Source organism: Acomys russatus, chromosome 11 (genome assembly GCF_903995435.1).
Source record: "Acomys russatus chromosome 11, mAcoRus1.1, whole genome shotgun sequence".
Taxonomy (NCBI): Eukaryota; Metazoa; Chordata; class Mammalia; order Rodentia; family Muridae; genus Acomys; species Acomys russatus.
In genome coordinates this window covers 60,419,328-60,433,357 of record NC_067147.1, presented here as the reverse complement: position 1 = coordinate 60,433,357, position 14,030 = coordinate 60,419,328, and the positions used below count along the sequence as shown (strand labels likewise).

Sequence of the window (14,030 nt, the reverse complement as noted above, 5' to 3'; positions counted from 1 at the left end):
AATTCTGAGAGGAGATACAAATGTGAGCCAAAAACAGGAGACAGAGCCTTTGGAGACTTCATGTAGTTTTGGCTGTTCATCGCTCCACTTCACGATGCTCCTAGAGAGAACCACTCAAGGGAAGGCTTGGGGCTCCAGGCTCTGGCTGAGGCTCTGGGTTCTGGTTACTCCAGGTTCCAGCAGAAGAAATCCTGCTGGTAAGGCCAGGAGAATCGTTTCTCAGAACTGTTATCCTTACAGTTTCATTATTGTATTTTTTAGTCTCCTTTTCCTATTGTTTAGGTTAGTCAGGTTATAAGCAAGGTGCTCTCAGTTAATAAGTTCATAATAAAATATATTTTATTTGAGCCTACAATCAGTTGCCAGGTCTCAACGCTTTTGTTCTCCCTTTTCCAGCATTCCCAGCACTGCTGCCTCTGTGAGCCACCCAGCAGCACAGCCAGTTCTGCACCCTTTCAAAGACAAGAGAATAGAGTGACCGTTCTGGTTTTACCTGTTCATGCATTTCTTTGGTTTCTATGACTAATTAAATAAATAAACAAATAAATAAATGAAAAACACTATTTTAAAAGATACATTGTCACTGAATGAACTATGATTTTTAAAATCAAGTTAGCATTAGTTATACATCTTATTTTACAAATAAAGACAGGCTTGAATAAAAGCAAAAAAGGAAGAAGGACAGAAGAAAAAAGGTCTTTTTTTTTTTTTAATGGCAGACGTTAATTTTAAAAAGCATCATATCTAGTGTGTTGCTGGTACTGGGAACTCAGATCTCTTTTTAAAAAACAGAAATATAATTATTGCACTTAATGTTACATTCTTTTTTTAAGATTTATTTATTTATTATGTGTGCAGTATTCTGCCCGCAACACAGAAGAGGGCACCCGATATCATTCTAGATGGCTGTGAGTCACCATGTGGTTGCTGGGAATTGAACTCAGGACCTCTGGAAGAGCAGCCAGCGTCCTGAACCTCTGAGCCATCTCTCCAGCCCAAATATGACATTCTTAAAAGTTCAAATCACCCACATTCTTAATGTTGCACCAAAAAATCTCATTTCAAATTATACAAAATGTATCACCACCAGCTGAAAACAAAATTACAGAGGCTGTGAAGCCCTAACTAAACTGTCTAATTCATGTGAAGTAATCATGGAGACCTCAGAGTATTGTTCCACAAGGCACATGAAAGTCTATTGAATTATTGTATAATTATGCATGTTGATGAAAGCATATGAGACCTCGGAGTACTTTTCTGGCATAAAATTAATCAGCCAGAAATACCAGCTGGGGAGGGACTGGTCTGGTATACTCCACTTGACATACCAACTGTACAGGCATTGTGGGAGAATCCTGTGGCCTGGATGGCTTCTTAAGATAAGCAGTGTGTTGGTACCCTGAAAGTGATCTTTAATGCACACAGATGCCAGCACTGCAGGTTGTGGGCACAGACTTCTCTTACAGGCAGGACCGCAGCTGCTCTGGTGCCTGGAACCGACCTGTCCACACAGATTTGGCCAGGTACCTAAGCCATCTGCTTCTGAAGACTGATAAGTAAAAGGCATGCTCCTGTAACCGCCAATCTACTGGGAACCCTGGGCTGCCATCTGGGATACCAAAATTCAATGATTCTGTCTTCCTGGTGACCATTTCCGGAGTTTCCTTATAGCTGGTGTCAGGTTCCCGTTTTTCCAAAGAATTCTGTAGCTTTCCCACATGGCCATTACCTCCCCCAATCTTTATGCTTGCGGCTGCCTCTGCATCCCAGGGTGTGCAGGACGCCACAGTAGCAGCTTAGGGACAGATGGATAGTCACCTGTGGTGGATACAGTTGTTGGTCCCCTTCCTCTGCAAGATCTGCTGATTTAGAAATGAGGAAGCTGTTGCTAGGTAAGTACAAACTTAAGTAACAGAAACTGAGGGAGGGCCATCCTGTCAATCAGAACCTGATTCCTTTTGGAATGGCAGTGATGTGTTGGTGCTATTTTTTTTTAACCTACTTTAATCGGAGTTCCTTAAAGTCTCTACCTCCCTTCCAACGCCCCAACCCTAGTTAGGAGAGCCAGAAGGCTGGAAGGGAAGTGGGATGTGACGTGCTTCTCTTTAGCTGCTTCCAGCCGATTAGGGTTGTCGGGCTCTTTGGGAAGATACCCACCTCAGTTGTCAGGATATCTAGCAGAACCAGCAGCCTTCTTCTCGCTCTGTCTGTCTCCTTGAAGTTGAACTCCAAGTGTCCCTCAAAGCGATCCTTCCTCTCTCTGGGCTCTGATAGTTATACCCTCACAGAGTCCTCAGAGTTAAACTGTGGGACCCCAGCCGCTGAGACTCCACCTTGTTGCTAGACTTCATCTTAGGCCTGTCCTCAAGGTCACCCTAGTTACTGTAAAAACTACAAAGTGTTCCAGGAAAAGAGCCGCCCTAGGCCTGAGCCAATCAGGGCACAGCAGGAAAGTAAAGTTCCCAGATGTTAAGTATTTTGATGTCAGGATGGGCCAATCTCCTAGCAGCATCCAATAGGCACAGGACAGGACATTCCAACGAAAACTCTAGGCCAGATGCTGCCCCCTGCAAGGGAGAATAAAGACAACCCAGAAAGGTTTGTGGTTTTAGCACTCTCTCAAAACCAATCATTTAAAAACACAATATCCTCTTTTGTGTCTTAACCAATAGGCACTGGCCAGGCTGGAATACCCCTGCCTTGGGCATGCTGGGAGGGAAAGGGACCTATAAGTTACCCTAACCCAGAGCTCAGAGCTCTCCTCCTGATACCACTGCTTTGGTGATGTTGGGGGCCCAGCTGGAGCTGCGAATAAAGATCCTCTGTGTTTGCATCGGTTTTACCTGGTGGTATTTCAGGGGTAACATGAAGTAGGCACAACAAATCTCTCTCCAGCTGGCAAAGACCACACCCCTCTCTGAGCGAGGAGAGACAACTGTCAGCTGTGGGCAAACTAAGGCAGCCCCGAGTCCCACGCTTGAGATTGAAACAAAATTGTAAATGGATTTTTTTTTTTTTGGAAGCTTTAGTTTATTCAACTGCGTGCAATCAAATGAGATGAGTCACAGCTCATGATGTATTGTCTTCATAACAACATCGGCTTAGAACCTGATCACCTGGCCCTTTCTCTTCATAAGGTCATAAGGCTTGCATCTCTTCACAGGCAGCATTCTCTCAGATCTGCAGTTGGGCTCAGCACATCCCACTCTCACCACAATCTGCTTTGTACTCTCAGCCTTTGGAGGAAAATGGGCTTAGTCTGGCCACCACAGCCACCTGTTTCCTGTCACATCCCCATTTTCCCTGGTCATACAGAGTCCTTGCCCCTCTTGTACTGTGTCACTTTGTGGGGCTGGTGCTTGGCACATTTCTTCCAGAATGTCCGTCGGGTCTTAGGAAAGTTCACCATGTTGGTGGGAGCATTATCGGCTGATAAAGAAAAGCATAACTGGATTTTAAAGAAACGAAACTTCTAGTACAGTAATGTCCATCCTGGGCCATTGTGTGTTGTAAGTATGTAACCTGTTTTTTTGGTTGTTGTTTTGATTTTACAGGGGCTACAATTAAGAGATTGTTCTCAGTCTCAAAAGGGACTTTGAACTCTGCCCTTGCCAGGTGTGAGAGGAATTCCATCCTCTGGGTGTTGAGGACTTGCTCACTCCCTTCCCCCACGGAGGAAGCAGAGGGGACGGACTGTGATCTGGGATTGGATGTTGAATATACTGTTTATATTCACAAATTCCCCCCTCTCTCTGTCTCCCCCTCGCCCCCGCCCCTACCTCTCAGCCAAAAGCTGTGTCAAGAGCAGTCTGAAGAGAGACCCAGGTACATGGGGACAGAGGAACCCTGGGGACAGCCAGCAGGAACTTGAGCCCCTTTCATTCAGCTGCCACTTGAAGAAGCCACGTGACCTCATGTGACCCAGCTCTAGTGAAGCCTTGAGAAAACACAGCAAGAAAGCTGAACCGTGGCCTGGGAGACTTCCTGAGCCAGGATCACCCAGAGAGTCTTGGTGTCACACACTGTGGGAAGTAATCAGTGGTTGGTGTCTCCAGATGCTGAGCTTGGCTGCCTTGCTACCCTGCAGAGGATGACTGGGGAGCTCAGTTCTCCTCAGTCTTCCTGTGCAGTTCTGAGGACTCTGTTTTTTTGTAGGGTTTTTTTTTTGGGTGGTGTTTTTGTTTTTTCGAGACAGAATTTCTCTGTGTAACCTTGGCTGTCCTGGACTCGCTTTGTAGACCAGGCTGGCCTTGAACTCACAGCGATCCACCTGCCTCTGCCTCCCGAGTGCTGGGATTAAAGGCCTGTGCCACCACTGCCTGGCGATCTGGCCTTTCCATCAGCCCTGAAGTATTATAAGGCCGCATTCTTATCATTCGGTTCCAATTGTGTTTAGTGCAAAGTTTTAGTCTCCAGTCCAGGTCAGGGGTGGGGAAGCCCAGGGCTGGGGATTCCCCATCTCCCCAGTTTCACTTCTGCTCCTAACCTGTGTCAGCTCCCTCTGCCCGGACACTGATGACAAGTCCGCGGTTCTCAAGCCTATGGGGTGGTGCGATCCTGGGGAACCAATCAGCGTTACCCCGGGCACCGGTTATAAAGTCCACGCATACCGGCAGACCGCGGGACTCAGACTCGCCCGATCCCAGATGGGGCGATGGCGCTGCGCACGCTGCTCCTGCTGCTGGCGGCCGCCCTGGCCACGACCCTGACTCACGCGGGTGAGTGCGGGGTCGGGAGGGAAACGGACTCTGCGGAGAATGGAGGGGGACACTGGGGAAGCCGCGTCCCTGCGTCGCCCACCAGACCCTCCGCCCCCTGCTCCACCCGCGTCCCGAGCCCCGCGCCCTGCTCCCCTCCGGGCCTGCGCACCTGCCCGGGGTCCCGGGAGGAGGGTCGGGGTCTCACCGCGCGCCGCCCCCAGGCTCACACTCGCTGCTGTATTTCTACATCGCCGTGTCCCGGCCCGGCGTCGGGGAGCCCTGGTACATCAATGTCGGCTACGTGGACGACACGCAGTTCGTGCGCTACGACAGCGACGCGGAGACTCCGAGAATGGAGCCGCGGGAGTCGTGGATGCAGCGGATGGGGCCGGAGTATTGGGAGCGGGAGACACTGATCGCCAAGATCGGGGGACAGAATTTACGACGGCGCCTGAGGACCCTGCTTGGCTACTACAACCAGAGCGAGGGCGGTGAGTGACCGCGGTCAGAGCTCACGTCCCCTCCACGTCCCGACACCGGAGACGCCCGGGTACCAAGTCCAAGGTTCAGGAAGAGAACCGCGAACCGGGATTGTTTCCCTTTCGGTTTTGATGAGTCCGCGGGTGGGCGGGGCCGCGGGCCGTGCATGATCTCGTGGGGACAGGTGGGCGGGGCTGACCCCAGGGTCCCGCAGGCTCTCACACCGTCCAGGTGTTGTGTGGCTGTCACGTGGCGTCGGACTGGCGCCTCCTCCGCGGGTACTATCAGTTCGCCTACGATGGCCGCGATTACATCGCCCTGAACGAAGACCTGAAATCCTGGACGGCGGCGGACGCGGCGGCGCAGATCACACAGCGCGAGTGGGAGCAGGCTGGTGAGGCAGAGAGACAGAAGATTTACACGGTCGAGTGCGTGGAGTGGCTCCGCAGATTCCTGGAGATCGGGAAGGAGAGGCTGCTGCGCACAGGTGCAGGGGCCGCGGGCGCCTCCTCCCTCCGCCCTCAGCTCAGCCCTGAGGAAGAAGAACCTCAGCTGGGATGGTGCCCCTGTCTCTAGGGAAACAGTGCCGGGGTCTCCTGATCCAACATGGCAGGCTCCACCAGTGTCCTTTCTTTTCTTTCTTTCTTTTTTTCTATCGTTCTTTCTCTTTTTCTCCCCCCTCCTCCTCCTCATCCTCGTCCTCGTCCTCCTCCACCTCCTCCTCCTCCTCCTCCTCCTCCTCCTCCTCCTCCTCCTCCTCCTCCTCCTCTTCTTCTTTCGAGACAGGATCTTTCTGTGTACCCTTGGCTGTCCTGGACGCACAGAGATCCGCCTGCCTCTGCCTCCCAGAGTGCTAGGATTACAGGCTTGTGGCCTGGCTCCTTTCTTCTCTCTCTGGTTTTTCTTTTTTTGTTTTTGTTTTGTTTTGTTTTTTTGAGACAGGGTTTCTCTGTGATTACAGGTGTGCCTATAGCGTCCAGGTTGGTTGTTTTGTTTTTTCTTTGTTTGTTTGTTATGGTTGTTGGGTTTTTGGGGGCGTTGGTGTTTTGGGGGGGCTGGGTTTTTTGGGGTGTTTTGTTTGTTGTTGTTGTTCCTTTTTTTTTTCAAGACAGGGTTTCTCTGTGTAGCCCTGAATTCCATAGACCAGGCTGCCTCCAACTCACAGAGATCTGCCTGCCTGCCAAGTGCTGGGACCAAAACTTGTGCCACCACAGTCTAGCTAGGTTCCCCCTGTTTCTAGAACTTTCCAAAGAATACATTCTCCCATATCCCTGTGTGTGGGGTTTCCATGCCTTCCACACCTCAATTCTGTCTAATCCTAGAATGGTCACATGAGCACTTATGGGGTGCCCTTGACAAATATTAAATAGTAGAATTTCTTTTCTTTTTTTTTGTTTTGTTTGGTTTGGTTTGGTTTTTCCAGACATGGTTTCTCTGCGTAGACTTGGCTGTCCTGGACTTGCTTAGTAGACCAAGCAGGCCATGAACTCACAGAGAGATCCACCTGGCTCTGCCTCTGGAGTGCTGGGATTAAAAGCCTGCACCACCACCCTCAGGCTTGAAGGCATTATTTTGCTTTTAGATTTTCTTCCCCACTGGGGTGTTAATGTTTCTTCATCCCCTTGTATTATCATTTGTATCAGTGTCCACAGATGCCAGGGGACACTGCTAACCTGGATAATTAGACAAGTCAGTGTTTCCTTAAAGGAGAAAGGTTCCTGTGAGCTTGGACTATTTCCTGCCAGAATTAACCAGCCAGACCCTCCTGCTCCTCCTCTGCCCCAACAAGCTGCAGTGCTCCCCCTAGTGAGTCAGGAATTGACCTTTCTCAGAGACAGGGGCTTCTGCAATGGAGGACTGGAGTGAGAGGGAAGATCCACTCCCCCCTGTGAGCCTGCTGTGTTCCCAGTGGGTGCTGCACTGGGTCCACAGCACACTTCAGGGATCCTTGTGACTTGCCTTGTATCTGTCCCCCCAGGGGCGGGGGCTGGGAGTCATTTTCTCTGGCTGAGTGTGAGAAGTTAACCACGTTTCTGCTGCACACTCTGGAGATGAGGATTCACTTGGATGGACAGTGAATGCTGGTCAGCAAGATGGACACACGTTTGTGTCCCAATGGTGGCAGCAGCATTTGGGGGCACCCTTCATGTAGCCCCTGCCACTAACTTCTTATTTTGATATGAATTCAAATACATTAAATTAATGATTTTCTGTTCCTTCCATTCTTCTACTATGTGTCTTAAGCTATAGAACACCTCATAAAAAGAAAAAGAAAAACAAAGAAAAATGTTGACCTGCCTTAGATCCCCTCTTACCTTCTGAGTTCCCCCCCCCCAGGAAAATGTGCAGTTCTGTGCTGAGGGGACCAGCTCTTCCTGCAGGTCACTAGTGTGGTGACAGTCCAAGGGTTCAAACAGAAACATAGTTCAGTGTTGTCATTCATTTAATTTTGTCTTTACAGACTTCAGTTTATCTTGTTAATTGTGGATTTCTTAAATCTCCCAACAGAGCCCCCAAAGGCACATGTGTCCCATCACCCCAGACCTGAAGGTGGCATCACCCTGAGGTGCTGGGCCCTGGGCTTCTACCCTGCTGACATCTCCCTGACCTGGCAGCTGAATGGGGAGGATCTGACCCAGGACATGGAGCTTGTGGACACCAGGCCTGGAGGGGATGGAACCTTCCAGAAATGGGCAGCTGTGGTGGTGCCTTCTGGGAAGGAGCAGGATTACACATGCCATGTGGTGCATGAGGGACTGCCTGAGCCCCTCACCCTGAGATGGGGTAAGGAGGGTGTGGGTGCAGAGCTGGGCTCAGGGAAAGCTGGAGCCTTCTGCAGCCCCTGAGCAGGTCAGGGCTGAGAGCTGGGGTCGTGACCCTCACCTTCCCTTGCTTTCCTTTCCCTTCCCAGAGCCCCCTCAGTCCACCGTCTCCATCATGACCATTGTTGGTGCTGTCATCGCAGCTGTGGTCATCTTGGCTTTTCTGATCGCTGTTGTGTGGTGGATGAAGAGGAAGAACACAGGTAGGGGAGGGTCTGGGTCTGGGTTCTTCTCTTTTTGCTCTTTTTAGAAGGGTGCACCATGAATGGGAAGCAACACAGACACAGAGGTGTGCACGCACACACACACACACACACACACACTCACACACACACCCCAAATGCACAACCACGCCCATCTCTGGGTCTGTGTGCTGACCCTCACCCTACTGGAAATCACATGGAAGATGGAGGACAGCTTCAGCAGCCTGAGGCTTCATGTGCACTGGGCATGAGTCTCAGAGGTCAGAGGTCAGAGGGGACGGTTCCTGCTTAGTCCTACTGAACCCCAGGCTGGCACTGGTTCATTCCCTACATTCCTCCTTCCTCATGACTCCTGACCCTTCCTGGTCTGTAGCCATAGTTCTGGAAACTTCCTGGGTGTCTCTCACAGCTTTTCTTCTCACAGGTGGAAAAGGAGGCTATGCCGTTGCTGCAGGTCAGTGTGTGAGGGAAGAGTTGTCCCTGAGGCCCTTGGGGGGAAGCTGAGGTGAAGGTCCTTCCTCCAGCCCACCTGTCAGTCTCCTGAGTGTTTTATTTCTTCTGCTGCAGGCAGGGACAATGCCTAGAGCTGTGACTTGTCTCTGCAGTTTGGAAAGGTGACACCTGGGGGCCTGGGATTGGGGATGAGGTGAAGGAGAGAGGACTGGGTCCCAGGGCCTCTGTGATTTAGACCTGTGAGCGAATGGTGGCCTGTGAGGTGTTTTCATGTTGACACATGACTCTTGTCCTTGCCTTGGGACAGCTGCCTCGTGGGACTGAGTGACAGAAGACTCAGTAACTTAATGACCCATGACAGAAGCGAGGCACACCTCCAAGGCCAGATTCCATGTGGAAGAGGATGTATCAGGGTGTGAACACTTGGTTTGTCAGTTTCCTGTGGACCATGACTGTGGCAATCTATTGTATCCTTGTTTGTCTTTGTCCTGCACTCAGCCTTTGCACTAACTCCACAAACCAGCGGAGTTACTAAGCTTGTGGTAGCACATGCTTCTGATCCCAGCGCTGGGGAGGCAGAGGCAGATCTCTGAGTTAGAGGCCTGTCTGCCTGGTCTATAAAGAGATTCCAGGACAGCCAGGGAAGGCTCTGTTACATGGAGACACCTTGTTGGGGAAAGAGGGGAATACTAAGTAGTGTGCAGGTAACAGTGTCCCTCAGTTATTTGGCAGTTCTAGAGTTGTGCCTGGCTGAGTCAAGGAACAGTCATCAGCACTTTCTGTGTGTCTGCAGTCTGCATCTTCAGCTCATATACTTTGGCCTCTCCAGTAAGTCTTATTTTTGATGGTCCTTGGCTCTTGCACATTAAATGTAATTTGTAAGTATTTGTGTGTGTGTGTGTGTGTGAGAGAGAGAGAGAGAGAGAGAGAGAGAGAGAGAGAGAGAGAGAGAGAGAGAGAATGCTGTGACCATGTATAATGGAACATGCCTCAAAGAGGATAACATCCAAATTTGTAAGGGTCTCTAGCCAAAGCTAACGTAAACTTCATATATAGGTGCTGATGACTTTGAACTTCTTTAATTAATTAATTAATTAATTTTGGTTTTTCGAGACAGGGTTTCTCTGTGTAGCCTTGGGTGTCTTGGACTCGCTTTTTAGACCAGGCTGGCCTCAAACTCACAGCGATCCGCCTGCCTCTGCCTCCCAAGTGCTGGGATTAAAGGCGTGTGCCACCATGCCTGGCGACTTTGAACTTCTGATCCTCCTGCCACCAGTTCTGGGATGAAAGGCATTTACCAAAACATTTGGTTTTCATGTGGGGCTGGGGCTTGAGCCCAGGACCATGTGCTTGCTGGCTAAGTGAGCATGCTCACCAACTGAGCTGCAGCCCCAGCACAGGAGCAGGTACATGGGTCAATCCAGAGACTCTGCTTATGTAGGAAACCATTAGGATCCAGTCCCAGCAGGGAAAGCAGTATCTGGAGGGCTGGAGAGATGGCTTCCCGCTTAGGAGCACTGGCTGCTTTAGCAGGGGCCAGGGGCCAGTTCCCAGCATCCACATGGCAGCTCACAATTGCCCATAACTTCAGTTCTGAGCATCTGACATCGTCTGACCTCTTTGGGCCCCTGCACACACGTGGAGCACGTAACTTGCTCGCACACATACGCATGCATGTAGTTCCTTCATACGTCTTTGTGGTTGGTTCCTGTGCTCTGGATCCTGTGGGAACCAGATGCAGTTGCATGCACATTCCAAGGACTGAGGCAAACACACTCCAGCCATGGTGGTTTTCAAAGAGTACCTCAGATGCAAGCAATGCACTTTTGCTTCAGCTGCCACCGAGATCTGCACTGCAGTCCCAGCTGCTCAAGAGGCTGAGATGGCTCTATCACTTCAGCTTGGGACTTTGAGACTAACCTTGACCACAGCAAGATCTTACCCCCCGCAAAAGCCCTAACTCTCCAGAAGATGGAGGGTAGAGTGTGCAAATGTGGGTTTCCTACACCAATCATGGAAACAAGTTCCTGGCATAGGAGAGCTTTCTCAAGTGCCTCTGGGAGACTCAATAGTTTGAGATGTTTGCCCTTTCAACACTAAAAGGAGAGATAACAAGATCAGTCTATTTAAATTAAATCAAGCATAGAAGGACACCTTCTCTTAGTATTTATACAATCTTAAATCTATTCACTTTGAAAACTGGTTTTTAAAAGCCAGGTGTTACAGAACACTTTAATGCAAGCACTGGGGAGGCAGAGGCAGCAGATCTCTGAGGCCAGCCTGGTCTACATAGTGAGTTCCAGGACAGCTGAGGCTACAGGGTGGGAGGAGGAGGAGGACAAGAAGAGATGGTGGTAAAGAGTGTCATTGCACTCTGGAGAAGAGGAGAAGGGTCACATGTTACTGTCACTCAGAATTCAGAATATTGGATTCTCAGCAAAGGAAATGATTTTGCTTTTGTCTGCCTCACATGGTACTATCAGATACTGTATATGGACATACTGAAAATTAGGTAAGCCTTTCTCTTTGGAAGGAGCCTGGTTTTTGAGCTAGGGTTTCCCTCTGTAGCCTCAGTTGATCTGAAGAGACAGAGGAGCAGAGAAACTACACCAAGACACGTCAACAATATGGCTGCCTAAACAAGACCTGAGCAACAACAAAAGCAACAGACAGACTAGTGTGGGAGGAGGAGACCTGAGAGTTCCAGGCCTAGAAAAGGACTCCAGGAAACAAGAACTGTTGGAAAGGGAAGTGAGTCTCTCCCCAGGGAGGAGCCCTCCAGTGGTTCTCCAGTGCAGAATGGGGAGCCCTGGACTCCATAGGGTGTATCTGTATATCTATGTGTTTAATATGTGTGTGTAACAGAAATAATCGTAATAATAAACAACTTTATAATAATGAAAAAGAAGCCATCTACTTAGCAGGGATTCAGGGGACACAGGAGAAGGATGTGAGGGGGCTTGGAGAGAGGAAAGCGAAGAGGGAAATTTATGTGGTTGTATATTAAATACATTTTTAAAAATTTAGAAGTAAGGTATAAAGGGGGAAAGGCACATCCTATGTATGAAGGAACCTGAGCCAGTGTTCCCACAATCAGTTGGCACCCCCAGCACATCAGTATCCACACACCTGCAATGAATAAAATGGTATTCTTAAGTGATGCACTTGCTTGGCCTCTCAGGATATTTTCCTGGCCCTTTATTGTAAATTAAGGTGCAAAGAACAAACATGCAGAAAAATGACTGGGGAGACAGCTCAGTCAGAAAAGCGCTTGTAATCAGAAAGACCTGAATTTGGTCCCCAGAACTCATGGATAAATAAATAGCCAGGTGTGGCCAGGCATGTTGGCACAAGCCTTTAATCCCAGCATTCCAGAGGCAGAGGCAGATGGATCTGTGCGAGCTGGAGGCCAGTCTGGTCTACAGAAATTTACACAGAGAAACTGGTCGGGAGTGGGGGCGGGTGTTAAAGTTATCTCAGTCCATTAGAGGTGGAGATAGGTGGATTGTGGAGAAATTTTAACTCAGAACATGGCTGCTCTGGCAAGAGATCACATCCAAAGACCTTCTATGTCTGTGTGATGCCCCTGGAACACAAACAGACCTTTAATCCAGGAGACTGAGGCAAGCAGTTCTGAGTTCAAGGCCAGCCTGGTGTAGAGCAAGTTTCAGGTAAAGAAAAGCTGAGGTCCAGGAATATGATACATGCCTTTAATCCCAAACAGTGAAGATAAACTTAGTCTGAAGGAAGCACCCATGTTTGAAAATGATGTCTAATTGAGTGGCAGACAAAGTGACAAATCAGAGAAAGATTTGATAGAATAGGACACGCCCAACTCTCAAGAGAGAGCAAAGGGAAGCTGCTTAGTGGAGCAGCACAGAGAATGAGGAGAGAGAAGGCAGCTTTACCAGGACAGTTGTACAGAGACAGGTTGCAGGGAAAGAGCAAGTGAGACAAAGGTGAAGACAGGATGAGCAGGAGAGTGAGAAGGAGCCAGAGGATCAGAACTGACTGCTGGAGGTAGTTGGAGGCCAAGAGAAAAGAATGAGTCAGCTGGGAGAGGAGTTTGAGGCAGAACAGCCGAGTTGAACCAGCCAGGCCAGAGCTCAGTAGGAACAAGAAAGGGGGCACTCACTCAGGAGTAAGTCTCAGAGGCTGAGAACATTCGAGGCCTAGGTTAGCCGTTTCCAGGACTAGGCCTAGGTTACTCGGGTGAATAAAAGTTCCTTTTACAGCCAGATCCCTAGACCTCACGGCCCAGCCAGCCCCTAGCAACTCAACAAGATGGGACAAGTTAAAGACCCTGTTTAAAAAGCAATGACAACTTCAAGGGAGCTGGAGAGATGGCTCAGTGGTTAAGAGCCATGGCTGCTATTCCAGAGGTCCTGAGTTCAAATCCCAGCCACCACATGGTGGCTCACAGCCAGCTATAATGCGATCTCATGACCTCTACTAGCATTCAGGTGTACATGCAGGCAACATTCATATAAATAAGTAATTAAAAACACACACACAGGGGCTGGAGAGATGGCTCAGTGGTTAAGAGCGCCGCCTGCTCTTCCAGAGGTCCTGAGTTCAATTCCCAGCCACCACATGGTGGCTCATGACCATCTGTAATGAGATCTGGTGCCCTTTTCTATGGATAAAGTACTCATATACAATAAATAAAAAAAATTTAAAAACACACACACACACACATACAGGTAACGTGGCAGCTGCTCCGAGGGGGCCATGCTTCAGGTTTTCCTCCTCAAGGGCAGCTGCCTGCTCCTGGGTCTGGGTCTGGTTCTGCGGCTCTGGCTCCTCTGCCCGATGCAGCAGCTCGCAGATGAAGTAGATGCTGTGGTGAATGGGCTCCTAGTGCTGGGTCTGAGCCCGGATGGTAGTGAGTGGCGGAAGAGGCCGTGGTGAAGCTGCTGCTCCTCCATTTCTCTCTCTGTCTCTCTGTCTCTCTCTCTGTCTCTGTCTCTGTGTCTATCTCTCTGTCTCGCTCTCTCTGTCTCTGTCTCTCCAACCCACCTCTCTATTACTTTCCTGGTAAAATTGCCTCTTAAGTAGCTTCCCTTTCCACTCTCTTCTTGTGAGATTTGGGCATATGTAGGCTCAATTTTCTAATACATATGTTTTATTTTGAACTTATTAACCAAGAGGACCTCACTTATAACCTGACTAACGTCAACAATATGAAAAGAAGATTAAAGAATACAATAATGAAACCATAAGAATAATTCTCCTGGCATAATCAGCAGGATTTCTTCTGCTGGAACCTGGAGTAACCAGAAGGGAACCACAGCCAGAGCCCGGAGCCCTGAAGCCTTCCCTGGAGCGGTTCTCTCTAGGAGCGTCTCGAAGTGGAGCAATGAACAGCCAGA

At 49.5% G+C, this 14,030-nt stretch overlaps 1 protein-coding gene across 5 annotated transcripts in view; it reads left to right on the top strand.

Annotated features, from left to right (window-relative positions):
* The window catches only part of LOC127195885 (H-2 class I histocompatibility antigen, D-B alpha chain-like), a 32,751-nt gene that overhangs the window by 12,010 nt on the left and 6,711 nt on the right, over positions 1-14,030 (top strand). Inside the window, exons 1-7 of one of the 5 annotated variants that reach the window (XM_051153516.1) lie at positions 4,646-4,718; positions 4,922-5,191; positions 5,395-5,667; positions 7,689-7,964; positions 8,092-8,205; positions 8,630-8,659; positions 8,773-8,898. The exons of 2 other annotated variants lie outside the window; for them this stretch is intronic. In XM_051153516.1, the coding sequence (XP_051009473.1) occupies positions 4,655-4,718; positions 4,922-5,191; positions 5,395-5,667; positions 7,689-7,964; positions 8,092-8,205; positions 8,630-8,659; positions 8,773-8,789 (1,044 nt within the window). In that variant the 5' untranslated portion in view covers positions 4,646-4,654 and the 3' untranslated portion in view covers positions 8,790-8,898. Of the gene's footprint in view, positions 1-4,645; positions 4,719-4,921; positions 5,192-5,394; positions 5,668-7,688; positions 8,031-8,091; positions 8,206-8,629; positions 8,660-8,772; positions 8,899-14,030 lie in introns of those variants that run through there. 2 more of the 5 variants (XM_051153512.1, XM_051153513.1) reach the window with 2 other exon arrangements.